Source organism: Protopterus annectens, chromosome 12.part0, assembly GCF_019279795.1.
Source record: "Protopterus annectens isolate FY-2018-M chromosome 12.part0, PAN1.0, whole genome shotgun sequence".
NCBI classification, from domain to species: domain Eukaryota; kingdom Metazoa; phylum Chordata; order Ceratodontiformes; family Protopteridae; genus Protopterus; species Protopterus annectens.
The window spans coordinates 104,455,425-104,478,319 of record NC_056746.1 but is presented as its reverse complement, the minus strand read 5'-3'; the positions used below and the strand labels follow the sequence as shown (position 1 = coordinate 104,478,319).

At 38.3% G+C, this 22,895-nt stretch overlaps 1 protein-coding gene across 1 annotated transcript in view; it reads right to left on the bottom strand.

Moving 5' to 3' along the window:
* The window catches only part of LOC122816382 (kinesin-like protein KIF19), a 378,290-nt gene that overhangs the window by 280,120 nt on the left and 75,275 nt on the right, over positions 1-22,895 (bottom strand). The window contains exon 2 of the mRNA XM_044089131.1: positions 13,769-13,874. Within this exon, the coding sequence (XP_043945066.1) occupies positions 13,769-13,874 (106 nt within the window). The remainder of the gene's footprint in view (positions 1-13,768; positions 13,875-22,895) is intronic.

Genomic DNA, 22,895 nt, shown 5'->3' with positions numbered 1-22,895 from the left:
GCTCCTTTAGTCTCTGTTTTTTTTTTCAGATAAATATTAAGAGAGGCTAACCAACTCCTTATAGTTTTAGGGACAAAATATTTATAATTGGATCACTTCCTAAAATTATAGTTAGGGCCTAGAAAAAAATAAACACTTTGAATGCTTGTCTTTATACAGTATCAGCCTGCAGTCATATTTTCCCCTCTGAGCTGGCGTAAGACATAGAACAAATATTATTATTTATTGACTGGACACAGGTCCGTTTTCAGCAGAGGACCGGGGAGAAAAGTTCCACATTAAGTATTACTTGCATTATGCAGTTAAAAAACATAGCATTTAAATATAGACATTAGTCCAGTTAAGGACGCAAGACAAGAATAAAACATAGATGTAAAATAACTGTAGAACATAGTACAATTTTAAAATATGGTGACATATACTAAACATGGTTACAAATGTAGTTTAGATTCATCAGTGAATAATTGATATAATCTGTTTTTCAGGTACATAACAGCCATTAGCAGTTGTTGCTACAAGAAGTTAGTATTATGTGGTAGGTAGCTGGAAACATGAGTAGCCAAGCTTGCTAAGAGTAGGTTGTTGATAGGGGGCCGAGAGAGGTAGTGGGTGGGTGGAGTGGATGGTATTGGGGGGGTTGCAAGGGCATATCTGGCAAGTTTTTAAGTGTGATTTTAGTAAGGATTTGAAGTGGGTGCAAGAAGTTACAGAGGTAATTGAGAATGGGAGGGAGTTCCAGAGTTTGGCTATAGTGCAGGAGAATAATGCTTCTCCAGCAGAGTTAATGGCTCTTGTGACCTGTAGGAGGTTTTTGTGGCTGGATCTTAGTGGTCTTATGGTTATGTAGGGTTGGAGTAGATTCTGGAGGGATGGGACTTTTAGTGGTTGGTTTATTAGTTTGTGGGCGAGTGCGAGTTGGTACCATTGAAGGAGGTGGGGGAGCTCTAGCCAGCCCAGTTCTACTAGTGAGAGACAATGGTGAGTACGGTAGGAAGCCCCTGTGGCAATGGCGACTTTGTTGTAGCAGGTTTCGAGCTTATTTAGGACACATTGTCTAAGGTTAGTAAATATTGGAGAGCTGTAGAGTAGGGTAGAGATAAGATAAGAAATTGCTACCAAAATTTTAGCTGCTTTGGTAAGTAGTTGCTGATTTCTATATAATGCTCCTAGTTTTGTTGTGCACTTTTTTAATGGTCATGGAAATGTGAATGTCAAAGTTCAGTTTATTGTCTATTTCTACTCCTAGTAATTTGGTGTGTTCTGTAAGATGGATGGTGGTGTAGTCTTTTTCGGTGATGTTAAAGTGTGAGCTGTCTAGGGTAAGTTTAGTGGGTTGGAAGATTAGTAATTTTGTTTTGTTTGGGTTGAGTATTAGTTGGGCATCGGATAACCAAGTTTCAATAGAAGAAAATGCTTCCTGTGTGACTTTTTGCAGTTCAGGTAGGGAGTGGGTTATGCAAATGATGGTTGAGTCATCTGCGTATTGTATGTGTGTGCCATGTGTTGTGGCTGAGGCTAGATTATTGGTGAAAATAGAGAAGAGTAGGGGTCTCAGGATGGACCCTTGGGGAACCCTTATGGAGACTGGTAGTTGGGGGGGATAGGTTGTCTTGCCAAACAACTGCTTGTTGGCGGACAGATAGGTAACTTTGAAACCTGTTGATGACTGGTTGAGAGAAGGATAGGTCATTGAGAAGAGAGATGAGTTGTTTGTGTGGGACCACGTCAAAAGCTTTAGAGAGATCTAGGAAGGTAGCTGAGGAGAGATAACCTGCATTTTTATTTTGTAGGACAGTGTTAGAGAAAGACAGTAAGGCAGTGGTGGTGCTATGGTTAGGTCGGAAACAGTGTTGTGTGTTGGAGAGGAGGTTGTTAGCAAGGAGGTGATCTGAGACTTGAGAATGAATGCATCTCTCTAGTATTTTGGAGAGTAGCGAGAGAATAGCTATGGGGCGGTAATTGGTTAGATCTGTGGAGGGGCCTCCTTTGTGTATGGGAATTATGTGTGAGACTTTCCATAGTGTGGAAACATAACTTTCTGACATAGATCTGTTAATCAAGAGTGATACGGGGTAGGCTAGAGCGTCAGCTGCAAGTTGACTGTATTCACCTGGGAGGTTGTCTGCTGCTAATCTGGCGGTTTTAAGTTTAGTTAGTAGTTTTATTTTGGAGGTAGGAACAGGAGAGAAAGAGAAGCTAGTGGGGAGATTGTTAGTTGTAGTTGATGGTGTGGGTTTATGGGGGGGGGGGGTTGTGTTGTCTAGCTAGTGATAGTACGGTTTGTGTGAAGTGATTGTTGAAAGAGGTAGCAATATTTTCGGAGGAGTGAGTTAAGTTAGGAGTGGGTGTACTTGCTTTACCTGGGTGGAGGATGGAGTTTATTGAGAACCAGAATTGTTCGGGGTTATGTTGGGAGAAGGTAAGGGTAGACTGGTAGTACTGGATTTTGTCCTGTTTTATAAGCTTTTTGGTTCTATTGCGTAGTTCTATGAATTTTTGCCTAGTAGAGGGGGTTTTGGTTTTGCGCCAGTTGTCCCAGGCTTTATCCCTGTTTTTCATTTCAGACTTGGTGTTTTTTTGTAGCCATGGGGATGGTTGGGCTCTAGTTCGGGAACGTCTTATGGGGGCGTGGTAATTAAGAATGCTTAGGAATGTTTTATTAAAGTAGTCAACTGCGTCATCTAGTTTGAGGTATTTTAGAGGTTGCCAGTTACAGTCTTTTAGGACTGAGCTGAATAAGAGAGGGTTGAAGTTAGTTTTTTTGCGTATTTGACGGTAGATGATGGGTTTTGCGTTATAAAGGTGTTTTCTTAGTAGGAAGGTTGGGGAGTGATCACTGAGGCTGTCAGATAAGCAGCCTGATATATATATATATATATGACTGGGGGCTCTTATTGACTAGTATCCAACAAAGGGTAGTGTGTTGGAGTTATTTATCCTAGTAGGTGACTGGACTAGTTGGGTGAAGCCATGAAGGTTTACATGATGGGTTGGGTGGTTGCTAGAACAGGATTGCCAGTCAGTGTTGAAGTCTCCTAGAATTAAAGTTTCTTGGGGTAGGTGGTGGGTAGTCCAGCTGAGGAGGTTTTCAAGTGGAGGGATTTTGTGGCCAGGTGGGAAGTAGCAACCTATTATGTTTAGGGTTTTATTTTGGTTTATTTTAAGGTTGTATATTATATTATTTCTTACTTACCTATTTGGGGAGCTGCAAACTTTAAGATCTGGATATCTAGATGCTGTTTAAATATTATAGCTATACCACCTCCATTTTTGTTTAGTCGGTCTACTCTTAGTATATTGTAACCGGCAGGGAGGATTTGCTCATTAGTAATGTGTAGTTTTAACCATGTTTCTGTAAGGATCACTACATCAGAGGAGTAGAAGTCTATGGTGGCATGGAATTCATGCACCTTGTTGCATACACTTCTAATATTTAGGCTTATCAGAAGGAGGTCGGTTGGCTTTCTATTGGCTGTGATTTGGGAGAAGATGTGGTTTGTAGTCTGATTATGAGGGGAGGGGTTGGAGATTAAGGGACCAGGATTAGGATGGATGTCTCCACTGAGTGCTAGGTTGGATATGGATGAGATTATTAGTTTTATCAATTTCTGTATATGCTTGCTTATAAGGGAAGTTTTCTGATTGTGTTCTGTGGGTACTAGGTATGGTGGTAGGGTTATGTTAGGTTGTGGGGTTGTTTTTAGTTTAGGTATCGTGGTCTGCAGTCTATATAGAGGGTGTATTGGGAAGGTTGTTGACCTGATGAGAGAGTAGAATAGCTCCTGTAAAGCTCAGAAAAGCTATTAGGGCTACGCTGCACAACAAGCTGATTGTGTCTTTATGCTTACTATTCTATCCAGTTGAAAATTCGAGTTAATCTGAAGTGCGTACAAAAAGAAACAATTGGAATAAACATAAAAACATGATAAATAAAAGCAAAGCAAGTTCCAGGATGTTTGATCTTTTTAGTAGAAATTAGAACTTTTATTCATCAAGTATCAACTTAGGCAGATAAGCGTTGTTGTATAATTCATGGTAACATCGCTGTGTTTATATGAGCTGAAAATTTGTTCTGTATCTTAGTTTGTTCCATCTGAGGCTGTGTTACTCTTACCACTGGCCTCAGGTGTTGGGGCTAACTGCACTTTTGAGTAGCTTACGGTGCTTCTCCTCTTAGCTTTTGTAGCCTCTTAGCTGACATGGAATACATTTTTAATCAAATGTTAAGAGAAACAGGAAGGGTCCCCAACAGAGACACTTATCTACTCACAATAGAAATTGTCTGACAGACTGAAGCAATAGATGTAGTCTCTTTTCTGAGAGGTAGCAAGAAAGTTCGGAGGAACTTCACATTCATATGTTCCTTAAGTACAGGCATGCTCTCTCATGCCCGGATCAGGGGGCAGATGTATACTGTGAGAGGAAGACACCTAAGCTTTGGTTTACTGGTTGGACATACGGTATCCCTAGTTGGATACTACCATATGTGAGCAATACTGCAGTAGTGATCATATGAAAGATATCCTGGTTTTTAATTCATTAAGCTGTCTTTACCAGAATTCTTTCTCTCAGTATTACTTAATTTTCAAATTTATGAACATTTTATGCTAAAAGAAGTTTTTAAAACTTTAAGTCTTCTCATCTAACTGGCATGTTAACTCTCTTACTGCACTTAGAATTATTAGTGTCATAACTACTGTTACATACCACAAGCAAAAAAATATACATATCAGAAAAAAAGGAACTTTTTTGGTGCAGCAGTTCAAATTAAGAAAAAATGTTAAGTATTTCAGGAAATAATGACAAACTTCTAACAGTTTTAGAATGATCACTAGAGCCTATGATGAGCTGAGGAAAGCTGTTTTAACACTGGTTGCATGTCAACGAATCTGCGGCACTTTAAGACAGGTATTAAACCACTGGAGGAAAATCAGGCCAAATGATAGCAATGTCTATGAGCTGAAGCCCATTTGCTGTATTTACTGCAGTCTTCTCAAATAAAGTTCAGTTATTCTGTCGCAACACAAGTCAGATCCTGGGATTGAATATACAAAAGCAGAAATCCAGAACAGTAAGGAGTGAAATACTGAACATTTCTTATGTCCCAAGACTCAGAGAAACAGATAACCAAAGCTGGGCATTAACAACAGATGACTTGGGATGTTTCTGATCCCCTGTACTTACTAGAGAACTAATACTTTATTTCTATTATTTCAAAGCATCATCTGTTGAACATACACTTTCCCTTTCACAAATAAAATAAAAGCCGACTATATTCAGTTCTTTAAAACGAAATGTTTCATGGTATCCTTGTCTTTAATGTATGCTGTACTGTTCCACATGCTTAGGCATGGTTAAAAACAAGAAAGAAAAGGAGCATACTTAAAAAATTTTCCCTTTCATTTTAATTTGGAAAGAATTTGGGCATCCAATGTTTTAAATTTTTTTTTTCAAAAGGGTCCGATAAAATAAAGTCAATTTTGAACATAGGGAAGTCCAAGTCTGCTTTTAATTCTCTGTCAAGAGCTTCAGTTTCGATCAAAAGCTGACTAATCTGAGTGTCATAATGCTTAATAATGAGTTCTAAAAGTTGAACTCCTTGCATTTGAAAAAGTTCTTTTAATTCTGAATAAAACAATGCATTATTTAGAAGGCCAGATGGGGAAAACGTATTCCGTAACCCCTTCGGTATTAAGCCTTCATTAATGCATTGTTTAAAATAGATAGTCTCCAGTTGTAATTTCTTTAATTTTAAAACATTGTTATCAAATTGTTTAAGCTTATCAGTCAAAGAAAGATTAGCTGCACCACTAATTACTGAGCTACTAGTCATGAAACTCTGTTCAGTGAAAAGGAACGCGTCAGTACTTTTCATCCATTCAGAAAAATTAACTGTGTTACTTACATTGCTACCAAGAGCGGCATTATTGCCGGAATTGTTCGTAGGGATAAAGCGCTGAGCCTGGAAGGAAGAAGCCGAACTCCTATCTGAAACCAATGCTACTTCACTATAAGAGCGCTCGTTCCGGTTTGATGTACTCGCTCCTAAATTCACTGCAGGTATTTGGTTCAATGCAGCATTTACTACGATGTTAGCCCTCCTATCAGCTTGATTCTGCCCATTAGGAGGTTGACCTGCCGGTATTTGAAAGTCAGAAGAAGTTGAGGAGGCAGTGTTTAAAATAACCGGCTCACCCTCAGCAGCAACTGCTGTTGTATTGTTGACACCATTCCTTTCGAATGCTTCAAATTTAGCATTCAGTTGTTCCAGCTTATCAGCCAGAACAGCTAGAGTAGTAGATACTTTAACAAAGTAATCCTGGTGCACGTTGTCAGTGCTCACTGAAGGAAATAAGTTAGGCGTGCTGGGGCTATCAGGTCCGTCCGTAGCCATCAAAACAAACAGTCGAGTTCACAAAAACCATAAACAAATGAAAAACAAGAGTAAGGCACAGACTCCTTGCTCCAGCACTAACAAATAAGGAATTGCTGCAGTTGAAATTCGAAAGGAAGTAGCAAAAAGCTTAATGTCTGAACGCAATTTTATTATTAAAGCGTTTTCGCCATACACACTAACACAGCTTCTTCAGAGAACAAACAGCAAGTTTGAACTAAGTCAAGCTTTTAAACCTTAAAAAAGGAAATGATGTCATAACAATTTCAAATTTTGCTAACAAGTCAAGAATCATATACAGTCTGAAATTCATGCATGTATACTATTAATAATATTAAAATCACTTGAATACCAAAGTGTTACTCACTGATTAAGAAAACAAATACTAGAGACATCCTTAAACTCTAAGAATTGTCATGGTCTTACTAAACAATCTGGAGAACAGTTTTAATAAAACGCTTTAATAATAAAATTGCGTTCAGACATTAAGCTTTTTGCTACTTCCTTTCGAATTTCAACTGCAGCAATTCCTTAATGGTTACAAATGTAGTTGAGATTCATCAGTGAATAATTGATACAATCTATTTTTGAGGTACATAACAGCCATTAGCAGTTGTTGCTACAAGAAGTTAGTATTATGTGGTAGGTAGCTGGAAACATGAGTAGCCAAGCTTGCTAAGAGTAGGTTGTTGATAGGGGGCCGAGAGAGGTAGTGGGTGGGTGGAGTGGATGGTATTGGGGGGGGGTTGCAAGGGCATATCTGGCAAGTTTTTAAGTGTGATTTTAGTAAGGATTTGAAGTGGGTGCAAGAAGTTACAGAGGTAATTGAGGATGGGAGGGAGTTCCAGAGTTTGGCTATAGTGCAGGAGAATAATGCCTCTCCAGCAGAGTTAATGGCTCCTGTGACCTGTAGGAGGTTTTTGTGTCTGGATTTTAGTGGTCTTATGGTTATGTAGGGTTGGAGTAGATTCTGGAGGGATGGGACTTTTAGTGGTTGGTTTATTAGTTTGTGGGTGAGTGCGAGTTGGTACCATTGAAGGAGGTGGGGGAGCTCTAGCCAGCCCAGTTCTACTAGTGAGAGACAATGGTGAGTACGGTAGGAAGCCCCTGTGACAAATTTGGCGATTTTGTTGTAGCAGGTTTCGAGCTTATTTAGGACACATTGTCTAAGGTTAGTAAATATTGGAGAGCCGTAGAGTAGGGTAGAGATAAGATAAGAAATTGCTACCAAAATTTTAGCTGCTTTGGTAAATAGTTGCTGATTTCTATATAATGCTCCTAGTTTTGTTGTGCACTTTTTTAATGGTCATGGAAATGTGAATGTCAAAGTTCAGTTTATTGTCTATTTCTACTCCTAGTAATTTGGTGTGTTCTGTAGGATGGATGGTGGTGTAGTCTTTTTCGGTGATGTTAAAGTGTGAGCTGTCTAGGGTAAGTTTAGTGGGTTGGAAGATTAGTAATTTTGTTTTGTTTGGGTTGAGTATTAGTTGGGCATCGGATAACCAAGTTTCAATAGAAGAAAATGCTTCCTGTGTGACTTTTTGCAGTTCAGGTAGGGAGTGGGCTGTGCAAATGATGGTTGAGTCATCTGCGTATTGTATGTGTGTGCCATGTGTTGTGGCTGAGGCTAGATTATTGGTGAAAATAGAGAAGAGTAGGGATCCCAGGATGGACCCTTGGGGAACCCCTATGGAGTCTGGTAGTTGGGGGGGGGATAGGTTGTCTTGCCAAACAACTGCTTGTTGGCAGACAGATAGGTAACTCTGAAACCTGTTGATGACTGGTTTGGAGAAGGATAGGTCATTGAGAAGAGAGATGAGTTGTTTGTGTGGGACCATGTCGAAAGCTTTAGAGAGATCTAGGAAGGTAGCTGAGGAGAGATAACCTGCATTTTTATTTTGTAGGACAGTGTTAGAGAAAGACAGTAAGGCAGTGGTGGTGCTATGGTTAGGTCGGAAACAGTGTTGTGTGTTGGAGAGGAGGTTGTTAGCAAGGAGGTGATCTGAGACATGAGAATGAATGCATCTCTCTAGTATTTTGGAGAGTAGCGAGAGAATAGCTATGGGGCGGTAATTGGTTAGATCTGTGGAGGGGCCTCCTTTGTGTATGGGAATTATGTGTGAGACTTTCCATAGTGTGGAAACATAACTTTCTGACAGAGATCTGTTAATCAAGAGTGATACGGGGTAGGCTAGAGCGTCAGCTGCAAGTTGAATGTATTCACTTGGGAGGCTGCCTGCTGCTAATCTGGCGGTTTTAAGTTTAGTTAGTAGTTGTTTTATTTTGGAGGTAGGAACAGGAGAGAAAGAGAAGCTAGTGGGGAGATTGTTAGTTGTAGTTGATGGTGTGGGTTTATGGGGGGGGGGTTGTGTTGTCTAGCTAGTGATAGTACGGTTTGTGTGAAGTGATTGTTGAAAGAGGTAGCAATATTTTCGGAGGAGTTAAGTTAGGAGTGGGTGTACTTGCTTTACCTGGGTGGAGGATGGAGTTTATTGAGAACCAGAATTGTTTGGGGTTATGTTGGGAGGAGGTAAGGGTAGACTGGTAGTACTGGATTTTGTCCTGTTTTATAAGCTTTTTGGTTCTATTGCGTAGTTCTAGGAATTTTTGCCTAGTAGAGGGGGTTTTGGTTTTGCGCCAGTTGTCCCAGGCTTTATCCCTGTTTTTCATTTCAGACTTGGTGTTTTTTGTAGCCATGGGGATGGTTGGGCTCTAGTTCGGGAACGTCTTATGGGGGCGTGGTAATTAAGAATGCTTAGGAATGTTTTATTAAAGTAGTCAACTGCGTCATCTAGTTTGAGGTATTTTAGAGGTTGCCAGTTACAGTCTTTTAGGGATGAGCTGAATAAGAGAGGGTTGAAGTTAGTTTTTTTGCGTATTTGACGGTAGATGATGGGTTTTGCGTTATAAAGGTGTTTTCTTAGTTGGAAGGTTGGGGAGTGATCACTGCGGCTGTCAGATAAGCAGCCTGCTATATATATATATATATATATATATATATATATATATATATGACTGGGGGCTCTTATTGACTAGTATCCAACAAAGGGTAGTGTGTTGGAGTTATTTATCCTAGTAGGTGACTGGACTAGTTGGGTGAAGCCATGAAGGTTTACATGATGGGTTGGGTGGTTGCTAGAACAGGATTGCCAGTCAGTGTTGAAGTCTCCTAGAATTAAAGTTTCTTGGGGTAGGTGGTGGGTAGTCCAGCTGAGGAGGTTTTCAAGTGGAGGGATTTTGTGGCCAGGTGGGAAATAGCAACCTATTATGTTTAGGGTTTTATTTTGGTTTATTTTAAGGTTGGTATATTATATTATTTCTTACTTACCTATTTGGGGAGCTGCTAACTTTAAGATCTGGATGTCTAGATGCTGTTTAAATATTATAGCTATACCACCTCCATTTTTGTTTAGTCGGTCTACTCTTAGTATATTGTAACCGGCAGGGAGGATTTGCTCATTAGTAATGTGTAGTTTTAACCATGTTTCTGTAAGGATCACTACATCAGGGGAGTAGAAGTCTATGGTGGCATGGAATTCATGCACCTTGTTGCATACACTTCTAATATTTAGGCTTATCAGAAGGAGGTCGGTTGGCTTTCTATTGGCTGTGATTTGGGAGAAGATGTGGTTTGTAGTCTGATTATGAGGGGAGGGGTTGGAGATTAAGGGACCAGGATTAGGATGGATGTCTCCACTGAGTGCTAGGTTGGATATGGATGAGATTATTAGTTTTATCAATTTCTGTATATGCTTGCTTATAAGGGAAGTTTTCTGATTGTGTTCTGTGGGTACTAGGTATGGTGGTAGGGTTATGTTAGGTTGTGGGGTTGTTTTTAGTTTAGGTATCGTGGTCTGCAGTCTATATAGAGGGTGTATTGGGAAGGTTGTTGACCTGATGGAGAGAGTAGAATAGCTCCTGTAAAGCTCAGAAAAGCTATTAGGGCTACGCTGCACAACAAGCTGATTGTGTCTTTATGCTTACTATTCTACCCAGTTGAAAATTCGAGTTAATCTGAAGTGCGTACAAAAAGAAACAATTGGAATAAACATAAAAACATGATAAATAAAAGCAAAGCAAGTTCCAGGATGTTTGATCTTTTTGTAGAAATTAGAACTTTTATTCATCAAGTATCAACTTAGGCAGATAAGCGTTGTTGTATAATTCATGGTAACATCGGTGTGTTTATATGCGCTGAAAATTTGTTCTGTGTCTTAGTGTGTTCCATCTGAGGCTGTGTTACTCTTACCACTGGCCTCAGGTGTTGGGGCTAACTGCACTTTTGAGTAGCTTACGGTGCTTCTCCTCTTAGCTTTTGTAGCCTCTTAGCTGACATGGAATACATTTTTAATCAAACGTTAAGAGAAACAGGAAGGGTCCCCAACAGAGACACTTACCTACTCACAATAGAAATTGTCTGACAGACTGAAGCAAAAGATGTAGTCTCTTTTCTGAGAGGTAGCAAGAAAGTTCGGAGGAACTTCACATTCATATGTTCCTTAAGTACAGGCATGCTCTCTCATGCCCGGATCAGGGGGCAGATGTATAGTGTGAGAGGAAGACACCTAAGCTTTGGTTTACTGGTTGGACATACGGTATCCCTAGTTGGATACTACCATATGTGAGCAATACTGCAGTAGTGATCATATGAAAGATATCCTGGTTTTTAATTCATTAAGCTGTCTTTACCAGAATTCTTTCTCTCAGTATTACTTAATTTTCAAATTTATGAACATTTTATGCTAAAAGTTTTAAAACTTTAAGTCTTCTCACCTAACTGGCATGTTAACTCTCTTACTGCACTTAGAATTATTAGTGTCATAACTACTGTTACATACCACAAGCAAAAAAATATACATATCAGAAAAAAAGGAACTTTTTTGGTGCAACAGTTCAAATTAAGAAAAAATGTTAAGTATTTCAGGAAATAATGACAAACTTCTAACAGTTTTAGAATGATCACTAGAACCTATGATGAGCTGAGGAAAGCTGTTTTAACACTGGTTGCATGTCAACGAATCTGCAGCACTTTAAGACAGGTATTAAACCACTGGAGGAAAATCAGGCCAAATGAAAGCAATGTCTATGAGCTGAAGCCCATTTGCTGTATTTACTGCAGTCTTCTCAAATAAAGTTCAGTTATTCTGTCGCAACACAAGTCAGATCCTGGGATTGAATATACAAAAGCAGAAATCCAGAACAGTAAGGAGTGAAATACTGAACATTTCTTATGTCCCAAGACTCAGAGAAACAGATAACCAAAGCTGGGCATTAACAACAGATGACTTGGGATGTTTCTGATCCCCTGTACTTACTAGAGAACTAATACTTTATTTCTATTATTTCAAAAGCATCATCTGTTGAACATACACTTTCCCTTTCACAAATAAAATAAAAAGCCCGACTATATTCAGTTCTTTAAAACGAAATGTTTCATGGTATCCTTGTCTTTAATGTATGCTGTACTGTTCCACATGCTTAGGCATGGTTAAAAAAACAAGAAAGAAAAGAAGGGAGCACTATGGTCAGACTAACACACAGATTAAGGCTGTATATTTATCTGTTCGGTGTCTAGAGTGTAAAAGCCATTCAGGAAAGACTGTCTTAATGAACTGTGCACCATGGAAAATGATTGGTTTCAAGTTTCTCTTTTTTTGTTCAGTTCTTGCGACCTCAGTGTGTTACTTTAGAGCTCTGGTAGAGTGGGACCTCCCCATATTGCAGGGTATGGATGGGGCTTCCTCCCACAAAACATGCTTTAAGTTTGTGTTGCTAGAGCTTTGATGATATACTATTCACAAAGAGTCAGCTAGCTTCAAAAGAGTGATCTCTGATGTATCAGCTGGAGAATTCTTACACACACACACACACACACACACACACACACACACACACACACACACACACACACACATCACAGAGTAAAGCACACAGAGACACACATATACACCAACACTACATATCCCTTACCTGTCCCTGTAGATAGAATATCACTGATGCCTCCTTTGCTCTGTCCAGATAATTCACAGATGATGACAGATTAACAGTTTTAATGGCAGACATTCAAGTTTTGCATGTTATATTCTTCAGCAATTGCATGCTAGGGAACAAGCTGTATACAAGGTGGAGAGATATGTCTAGAGTTTATGCTCCTCACCCTCTTTTGGCAAAACATGTTGCGGGCATTGTATAACTCCCAAAATAATCAATATATTACATAAAAAAATACTTGGTGCACTAACTGATGTTAGTGCTATGGGCTAATGCAAGGGTTTCTTGTGTCAAGGGTGCACAGTTAAATTCCCTTTCCATCCTGTACATTTCTTTTCTTTTCTTTTTAATTCTATATATATTTTTAAAAAAGCCCTGGCGTATTGTGTTGGTGCAGAGACATAATGTCCTCCGTAGGAGGCGGGAAGATACAGGGTTTGATGCCTGCTTAGTGCCTTTTTACTGTTCCTCAGGGTCTAGTAGTTCCTGCACCTTTTATTTGCTGCACCATTACAGCACGCCAGATTGAAAATCGTTCTCTCCACCCCCACCCTCATTCCTCATGCAGTTATAGTGCCATTATGGCACAAAACATTACAGTTACCCTGTTGTCTAGTGCTTGCCCCATCCTCACCCTACTGAAGTGTCATTAAGGCATGAAAGAATTATTCCTGGTGGCCAGTGGTTCCCCACACCCAGTGTTGTCTACTTGCTAATCTATGGATGCGTGGAAGTATGACAGCCACCCCAACCTACACGCACGCACGCACACACACACACACACACACACACACACACACGCGCGCGCACACATACACACACACAGGACATCTCTCTCCTTATCTGATGGCATTCACTCACACTATTACCCATTCGGCCACACACACACACACACACACACACACACACATATGCCTCCTAACCGTACCTCACCAGTAAACTGTCCAGCACATGCCTCCACTGAAATGGATGAACATGGCCTTTTGGCTGTGTTCACTAAAGCAATGTGGAAGGAGCAGCCATACTTATCTACTCAGTCACGAGATTCCATGAATCACTTGACATGTTGATGCCTTCTCACAGGCAGTTTTGGTGGAAAGTACACATGACTAGCATATGTCTCTCCCCTGGACTGTATCATTAGCATGTAGCATGGCCGCAGATGCAGCTCGATACACAGCTGCATGTCTTTGTGCAAAAGCGCTATGTTAGGGTTGTTTCTTAAAAAAAAAAGCTACCTCGAGGTGTACATACCTATTGAGGGAACCTTTATGAATCCAGCCCCAGGTGTTGACAAAATGCCCTATTTCTGTAATTTAATAACACAGCAAATGGTAGCATCACAATACCTTTAAAGAAAACCTGCTTAAACACATTACTAACCTGCTGCAGAGGTGCTCCTGAAGGATGGTGTGGAGAGAGTGTAACGGTACCTCGAGCAACTAGGGGATGAGACCATTGTGTCTTCTTAAACAATTTGTTGCTGTCACTGCGGGGGAAATGGAAAGAATTAACAAAAGAAGCTATTTTTTCCTGGAGTGGCACACTCAATACTACTACTTCCTTACTTCCTCCCATTTCCACTGTATTTAGATCTATGTATTCATCAGGCAGTTCTGACTATCCCAGAGCTCAAGTTTAGGTAATATGGAAGGTGTACAAATTATAAATCCATTATTTCTTTAATGAGCTTTCTCCAAACCTACAGTGCCTTCACAATACAAATAATAAAACTGTAATTGGATGTTTTTTCCTGTAAACATCCAAAAAATAACACAAACTTACACTGGTTGCAAGCCCCACATTCTTTGTAAAGCCAACCTTTTTATGCTCATTCGTTTGTAGGTGTCCTTTAGCTTCAACCATATTTTTAATGTTCTTAGATTTCTTGTCACAATTTCAGGGAGACACCCAATATCATTAATAATGCTATCACTCTGTACTATAGCTTAGTTCTTGTTAATGATGCGTTTTATTGTCGCCACACCTGACGTATACTCAAGGACTAAACTCCTATGATATCTTTCATCATATGGACAACGGAGTGGAGACATGGGGGAAAGGGTAGGGGACAGTATGGGTTGTTCAAAGACTTCAAACAACAGAGGGTGTGGAAGAGGAGGAAGAGGCAAAAACAGACATTTGACCTACTAAATATTCCTATTTTCTTTCAAGAAAATGGGGTGGTAGTTGAAAGACAAAATTTCATGATTTTTAATTACAGTGGACTGCGTTTGTGATAGAGAAGGATTCCATACAATTTGGAAATGAGTCAAAAACTACTATAGATCCAAAGAAAGGAAATTGTAACACGGTGGGTTTAGTATATTTTTTGTGTGTGCCAGCTGCCCAGCCTTCTATGTGGGAAAGACAACGAGAACACTAAAGAAGCGTATGTAAGAACTCTGGTATGACATTTCAAAATAACAGTACTTTATGTAGACATACATTAAAATGTTCATCTTTCAGGCAGTTTAAATTTGTTATACTAGAGAAAGCTACTCCAAATCTGGGGGGGGGGGGGCAATTTACAGTACAAAGAGCTCTTATGGCAACTTAGACGATGTCACTAGTAACCAGGTATTAAAAAGAAGTTATGTCCTCACCATAACGTTTCATTTGTATTGTCCATTTTTGTTGTCCATTTTCATTCTGTCTTCAACTAATGGGTTCAGATCCAATCCCTCGGATCTGACCTGGCCATTACTAAAGCTTGAGGCAACCTAAAACTCTACAGCTTCTCCCTTACCCATAATGCACCAACCACAAGTACCAAGTACCTCAGATCTTGTTTGCTGACTTTGCCAGAAAGTATATATATATATATATATATATATATATATATATATATATATATATATATATATATACACACACACACACACTCCAGAGACCTCAACCTCATTACTACAATCAACAGAAGAAGCTGGAGGGACATGTTCATAACCCAGAGACTGCCCATGCTATGGAATAGACTTCCCATACATGTGGCCCTCTTCAAGAGAAATGTTGATGAGTAGATAGAAAATAGAAAATTCACCCCGGGGATCACTCCAGTGGCTCTCCTTGACAAAGGAGCTGGGAACTAAGGTCAGGTGGCACGATGCCAGGATAATCCTATGGGCTAGGCTTGTAAAGGCTCCAGGGCCATTAGCCTAGTACACACCTATGAACATATATATATATATATATATATATATATATATATATATATGTATATGGTTTCCCTTCACAAGATCGAATGAATGGAAGCTCGAAACCCATAAGCTCGAGCCCAGAATCTCAAACTTCCATTCACTCGAAATTGTGAATGGGAAGTTTAGAGCTTAAAAAAAAAAAAGAGTTGACTTACCTTTTTGCAAGGGGCAAGGTCCCCCTGCATCCTCACAGCTAAATCTAAATGCTCCGCGAACTCACTATAGTAGAGGACAGGGAAATTTTCTGGTTTGTGCTTAGATTTCCTGTCGATCTCGGAGTAGGAATATTTAAGTAGGGGGTGAGTCCTGCAAAAACATTAGAAAGGTGTCTGTTTTTTTTTTTAGTTCCCCTTCCCATTTTCAAAGGTTTTGTAAATTCAAGATTCTGGTTTCGGGCTTATGAATTTCGAGTTTACAGAACTTTGGTCATGTGAAGGGGAACCATAAATATATATATATATATATATATATATATATATATATATATATAGGGACTCACTGGATTGGATTCACTGTTGTGGGGATTCCACCATTTCAGGTAGACCCATATATATGGATGGTTCAGTGGTGCAGAGGTTTGTGTTGTCACCTCACAGGCAAGAGGTTCTCTGGTTCGATTCTTGACTGGGGGGCCTTCTGTGCGGAGTCTGCATGTCCTCCCTGCGTTTGTGCAGGTTTTCTCCCACATTACAAAGACACACATCTGCAGCATTTCTCCCCAGGCCTCCACTGAAAATTGGCTCTTTCCAAGTTGGACTTTCCAGGTAAACAAATGTAAAATAAATAAATACTCCACAGAAAGAATAAATCCACGAACTTGCAAGCTAGTAATGCAAACTTTTTATTCCATAAAGCGCTTTTTGTCTGGCTGGATAGTTAGACTTCTTCAGATGCAATTAAATATTCAAAACACAGTATATAACATGAACATCAGTCAGCTGATCTGCCCTACTAATTAGAACAGCTGATCAACACCAACCAATGCATATACATACCCTAAGCCAAAATGCCTTAAACACACATGCCATGAATTATATCTACTTCTAGATAAATTAATTAAAACCTACTAACATATTTATTAATTTAAATCATAATTTATATATCTATAAATATTCTAAAAACATTCTAAAAAGAGGGGCTATCTGGATGTATTACTGGATGAAATAAGTCAAGAGGTAATACAAAAGAGAATTTTAGGTATTTATAGACCTATTTTAGTCCCTAAACCCTCTAATATAGGTTTAGATAGTGTTATTGACCAAGAGGGCACTTTTTTGGATGAGCTACCTAGCAATCCTGTGGACCCATGTAGTCTTATTCTTACATTTTATATTGATAGCTACGATTTTGTAAACATAATCCGAAAGAATTGGGAATTTATAAAAACAGACCTACCTACTGTTAAAGAACTACATGACTTTCCTAAGGTAGTCTTTAAGAAAGGTAGGAATTTGAAGAATCTATTAGAAACTCATAAACCTATTAATTTTAGTACAAAACATGGGGGCATGTATAAATGTCATATGTGCCCATATTGTAGATACATAGAGGTATGGACAAATTTCTCTATCAGAGGGGTTAGATATATTACTAAGCATAGGTTTGACTGTAATACAAAAGGAGTGGTCTATCTTGCTAAGTGCTACAGCTGCCCTGCCTTCTATATCGGAAAGACTGATAGAAGGTTGAGGGACAGGGTATATGAACATTTGTATAGCATTAGAAATAACAAACTAGACAATGCCTTAGCTAGACACACTCACTCTTTTCCTAATCATGGTTTTATGTTTAGAGCTATAGAATGTGTAACCTCAGATGCTAGAGGTCGCCCAGTACATTTGTTACTTGAAAAAATGGAATTGTTTTGGCAACTACGTAAGTTTGCATGTCTCTATCCAGGTCTTAATGAGATGTATTCTATCAAATGTATTTTAAAACTGAAAAGTCTTTAAGATAATCACAGCTATATATTTTTAAAGCAGTTTTTTCAAAAACCTTTTAGGACAGAAATGTATATTATTCTACATAGCAAACATTTTATGAATTTTACACGTTATGCATATTATATTATATTATCTTACTAAATTGAGTTGTCCCAGTAGGAGCAATGTATGAGTTTTGCATCATTAGTTTAACTGTTTTAGTTTGTTTAAATTACATGTTTTTTGGAGTATGTACATAATTAAAGTCAGAAACTCATTTATAGGTATGGTTTCTGCTTCTATACTTTTCATATAGTATATTAAGTATTTTACAAGTTTTTAGAATGTTTTAGAATATGTACAGATATATAAATTATGATTTAAATTAATAAATATGTTAGTAGGTTTTAATTAATTTATCTAGAAGTAGATATAATTCATGGTATGTGTGTTTAAGGCATTTTGGCTTAGGCTGTGAGGGTATGTATATGCATTGGTTGGTGTTGATCAGCTGTTCTAATTAGTAGGGCGGATCAGCTGACTGATGTTCATGTTATATACTGTGTTTTGAATATTTAATTGCATCTGAAGAAGTCTAGCTATCCAGCCAGACGAAAAGCACTTTATGGAATAAAAAGTTTGCATTACTAGCTTGCAAGTTCGTGGATTTATTCTTTTTGTGGAGCATTAGTCGGTTTGTTGCTGCTGTTTTTTCCTAAAATAAATAAATAATATATGTTTTGTGTGTGTGTGTGTGTGTGTGTGTGTGTATATATATATATATATATATATATATATATATATAGATATATATCTAAAGAGGTGAAAAACAAATACACATGCAGTCAAACATAGTAAAGTCTATATCTAGAGCTCAATATAAAGGACAGTGGTTTCCACTTAAAACTCATTCTTCCAAAAGTTTGCAAATGATGGGGGTTGGTGGGTGGGGAGTTGAAAAGAATGAACATGGACAACACAGATGGAACATTATGGTGAGTATGTAACTTTTTTATCTGATGTTGTCAATTTTCATTCTACCCTCAACTAATGGGACAGAGTCCCCAGCAACTTAAAATCTCAGGTGCATTCCAGGAAAGATATTCCTGAGCACAGTTTTACCAAATGATGCTCTACCTCTGGAGACCAGAACCAATTTGTAATGAGTAACAAAAGGTATGGGGAGTAGCCCAAGTAGCTGGTGCAGATATGTCTTCCATGGACTTCCTGTAAAGAAAAACTGAAGACGTTGCCATGGATCTAGTTGAATGAGTTCATACTAGTTAAGGTAATGTAACACTCAATGTTTATATATATAAAAGAAATACAATCAGACAGCCATCTGGCTAAAGTTACTTTGGCAACTGGTCTTCCCAATTTCAGGTCTGCAAAGGAGACAAACAACTGGTCTGTTTTCCTTAAGTGTTTTGTTCTATACAAGTAAAAACATAATTGTCTGTGAATGTCTAATAAATATAACATGCATTTGCCTTTGTTAGTAAAATTGGGGAAGAAAACTGGCAAATTAATGGACTGATTGATATTTGATTCTGACACCACCTTGGGAAGAAGGGATGCATTGGTTCATAATGTAACTCTATCCTTGTGAAAAAAATCAAGTATGGAGGTTGTGAAGACAAGACTTGAATTTCTGAAATTTGTCTAGCAGAAGTAATGGCTACTAGAAAAATTGTTTTCCAAGTAAGATATTTAAGGTCACACTTAGCTGCCAGTTCAAAAGGGAAAAAAAAGTGCCTGCAGTACCAGATTCAGGTCCCATGGGGGAGTAGGGTCTTTAAAAGGAGGGCATAAAAGAAGAGTGCCTCACAAAAAAGGCTTTGCACAACTTATGAGAGGTCAAAGAGGAACCCTCAATTCCAATGTGAAAATTTGAAATCGCTGCTAAGTGAATTTTAATGGTTGAAGAACTAGCTGTTCTTTAAAAATTAGGGTCAAAAATTCAAGGCTGTTATGTATCAGAGTTCAAAAAGGTTCAACATGGATAGGGTTCCAAAATGGTGGTCGTCTGAGAAGCACCCTCTCCTTATAGCTCCTACTTCACTTATTAGGTTAACCTTATATTTCAGTAATCCTGAATTTTTATCTGGTTAAGATCATATATTTCTGAAATTTATACTAAACTAATAGTTTAGTACTTTAGTTCTGCACCTTTTAATCAGCAACTAAGAGAAAACGATCGTACACATGGGTCTATAGAGGCCCAAGCTTTCAGCACCATAACAAATGACAGCAGCCTTGAGAAGTGAAACAAAGGTAATAATGCCAAAAGAAGCTGAAAGTATGGAAATCCAAACTTCAAAATCTAAATTATCAGCCATTTCTACTTCTCCTGAGAAAGAGGTAAAGAGATTGATATCATCTAAAACCTTACAGGAGCAACCAAAGGAACCGATTAAGCAGAAGGCCGATGGAACACTACAAATGGATGAGCTGAAAAGTGCCCTGTTACCTCTGCAATCGGCCATTCAAGAACTATCAGGGAAAATGAACTCTTTCAGGTCCTCAATTAACAAAATCGCTTACCATTTGGAACTTGTTGAAGGAAGATCCAAAACAAACGAGATAGAAATCGAACGCCTAAAGGAGGAATTAAAATCTAAAGACAAAACAATCTATGACATTCAAGCAAAAATCGTTGATCTAGAGGCTAGAAGTAGGCGGAATAACCTGATAATTAGGGGCTTGTCTGAGAAGTACAAACCAAATCACCTACTTGAAACCATTACACAAATCTTTAATAACTTACTCCATGAGAGAAGCCCCTCAGCCAAATACATCATTGAAAGAGCACACAGAGCTCTGCGGAAACAGCAAACTACTTCAACCCCAAAACCCATCTATGTAAAAATGCTTAACCATCAGGATGTGCAAACCATTCTTTCAGCCTACAAAAAGTTAAATCACTTTACATGGAATAACCAAAATATTGTTATCTCTCAAGACCTACCCCTTGAAATAAGAGAGAAACGCTGCAAACTTTCCCCCTACTGTGCGGACCTTATTTCGTGTAAAATTAAGTTTCAAATGAAGTTCCCATGCTCTTTGTCATTTACCTACAAAGAAATTAAATTCTCTATGTCCTCACCTAAAGAAGCGGACTCAATTTTTGTCAAATGCTTTGGCTCAGCTCCGACTATACATTGAAGCTCCCCACTGCTTCTTCTCACTCACCGGAGGCTTTCCGATCCTATCTAATTGACTCCGAAGACTACAGTTTACCTTCCAGATAATAAATGTTATATTTTTACTAATATTCCGCTCCAGAGGTTCTCCTGCTCTACGAGGAACGTTTCTTCTAGATAAAGTTGTCCTGGGGATCCGTGGAAGTGACAATCTGATCAGGAATTTATTGTTACACCTTCTAAGCCGGAAGTATAATAGCGAACATCCCCTGAAGTCCTACAGCGCATTGTTCAACCTAAAAAGCGCTAACGTCGCTAACTGTTGTGTCTGACTGCATATGAGCTATCCGATGGATTAAAAACAAACTATAAATAGGTCCTTATTGCTGGGAAGGGTAAGAGTTAATATTTTTTCCTTTTGTGTTTCTGTAGAGCTGAAACAGTTTATCCTTTTGGACTTTGAGTTTCGATGTGCTCTGCCTGCTCTGTTCTGATATCAATCTACTGTTAGTAAGTATTACATCTCAACAACACTGGAGGTTGGCTTAATGGCTAAGGCGTCTAACTTACAGACACAAGATGTGGGGTTTGATTCTCAAATGGAGTATTTGGCTTGTTTTAATTGAAGAAGGAAAGGAAGGGAAAAAAAAAGAAAAAATGGACCACATGGGTAACCAATGAACTCTACAACACCACATTAGTCACAAAACACCAATACACACATAACCTCTACTGAGGCAATAGCAAAATACTTCCACAGTCCCCTGGAACATTGTCTCAAACTTACGATGTAGGACCTACTCACTAACCACTCACATATACTACAGACCCTCATAGCTCAGCCAAGGGTCATAAGAAAAACAGGTCCAAGTCTATACGACTTCCTAAATCTTCATACATGCAGGGAAGTGTTTTAATGATGATCGAATCTATATTTAGATGTATATTTAATAATATACAATATATTTTAAGTTACGCAGAATTATTACTTCCTATGTCTTTGTTTCATCCCACTATTCATTTTATCTGGTGACACCTAAGATATATTATTTTATAAATATACTAGTTGTTGTGCAAGGAAAACTCATACTATTAAACTAATGAATCCAACCTGAATCTTTGCTAAATACCAATTGACCCCTGTCTACCAAATATGAGTGGCTAAATTAGAATTTATTACACTACTTTATTCAGAAATTGTCTAATCTAATAGTGTGGGTCAAATCTTATATAGTTGACCAAATTCTACATACTAATATACATTTTTCTTTTTTTTTTTTTGGAAGCTATTTGGATATGATGAGTAGGGTTTCTGATGGCTTCTTTGCGAACTAGGCTGATGATGTACATTGCCTGTAAATATTGTTGGTATTTTGATTTTCTTTTATTCTTTAAATGGATGATAAGTCTATGTTTACTTAATGTGTATAGTTTTATTTCTCTCTCAATTGTAGGGATTATGTGGTTAGGCACGGGGATAAAATTGAGTGAGTTTTGTGTCATATTTTTTATAATTGTCACATACTGCAATTCCATTGGTGTTTACATTCTATTATTTATCCTACACTTCAGATATTCATTTGTCGTTAACCTAACCCTATTCAACCATGGATAAGGTTTGGAACATTACTTCCTGGAATGTCAAGGGGTTTCAGGACAAAAACAAGAAAAACTTGTTAATGCATCTACTATGCAAGTCTCAGTCAGAGTTTTGTTTTATCCAAGAAACACACATGAAAAATGAAGAGTGGATCAAAGAAAAAAATAGAAAATGGGTTAAGGACATTATCTCATCGGGCTTTAGTAATAATTCCAAGGGGGTTGCGATCATTATTAAAAATTCCTTTAAGCCTACGATTATTGATAAAGGGGCTGACCAAGAAGGTGTATGGTGTTATATTACATGTTTATCCCATAAATTAAATAAACCTGTTCTATTTCTAAATCTCTATAGTCCACGCTCAGGACAACAAGAATTCATCATGAAAGTTTATAATCTCCTACTTAAATTTCCAAATCACATATTTATCATAGGCGGAGATTGGAATGTGGTTATTGACCCTAACATTGACCGCTCAAGCAAGGCTAAAGTTCTAAATACTCAGGACTCCCTAGCTTTGAGAGAATTAATACTCGGCTTTGATTTGATGGACCCAGTTTTGTTTGATTACGATTCTGGGAATAAGAATTTGTTCACTTATTTTTCCAAATGCCACCACTCTTGGTCCCGTATAGACTTCTTTCTAAT